General features: G+C 72.6%; 1 protein-coding gene across 1 annotated transcript in view; it reads left to right on the top strand.

Annotated features, from left to right (window-relative positions):
- Positions 1-294: 294 nt before the first annotated feature.
- ABTB3 (ankyrin repeat and BTB domain containing 3) overlaps positions 295-691 on the top strand; it is a 183,359-nt gene continuing 182,962 nt past the window's right edge. Inside the window, 1 exon segment of the mRNA XM_085321637.1 lies at positions 295-690. Within this exon segment, the coding sequence (XP_085177763.1) occupies positions 489-690 (202 nt within the window). The 5' untranslated portion in view covers positions 295-488.

Genomic DNA, 691 nt, shown 5'->3' with positions numbered 1-691 from the left:
CGCTCGCCGGGCTCGCAAGAGGGGGAGAAGGGCCACACGAAGCGGGGCAGCGGGGCAGCGGGCAGCCCCGCGCTCCGCGCCGCGCTGCGCCGCGCTGCGCCCCGCGGAGACGAGGGGCGGCACCGCCGGCAGCACGGCGCCGCCCCATTGGGCGCCGGCCGCGGCGCTTTGCATAGCTCCGCCCCCAGCGCCGCCCCATTGGCCGCCGGCCGCGGTGTTTTGCATGGCGCCGCCCCCGCCGCCTGGCTGGCCGGTGCTGCGGGTGCCGGGGCGGCGCGGCGCAGTGCAGGAGCCGGAGCCGGGAGGCGGCAGCGGGGCCGGAGCCGGGGCCGCACCGAGACGCTGCCGCTTCGCCGTCGTCCGTCGCCGCCCCGCTGCGAGAGGCAGAGGCGCGGCGGAATAGTGAGCGGGGCTCGTCTCCCCGCCGCGTTCGTTTTCCGCCGCTTTCTCTTCCCGAGTTTCCTGCGGGTGCAGCATGAAGTGCAGCGATGGCAAGGAGAGGTAAGACGGTCGTGAGGACTCTGGAAGATTTGACGCTGGATTCTGGTTATGGTGGCGCCGCGGACTCGGTCCGGTCCTCCAACTTGTCGCTGTGCTGCTCGGATTCCCACCCGGCGTACCCCTATGGAGGAAACTGCTGGCCGCAGCTAACCGACTCCATGCACAGTCGGCACAACAGCTTTGACACCGT

The sequence above is a fragment of the Rhea americana genome, unplaced genomic scaffold, assembly GCF_003343005.1.
Source record: "Rhea americana isolate MKP2758 unplaced genomic scaffold, rheAme1 scaffold_70, whole genome shotgun sequence".
Classification (NCBI taxonomy): Eukaryota; Metazoa; Chordata; class Aves; order Rheiformes; family Rheidae; genus Rhea; species Rhea americana.
Note: the sequence above shows the minus strand (reverse complement) of the source record. Positions and strands in the feature narration are given on the sequence as shown.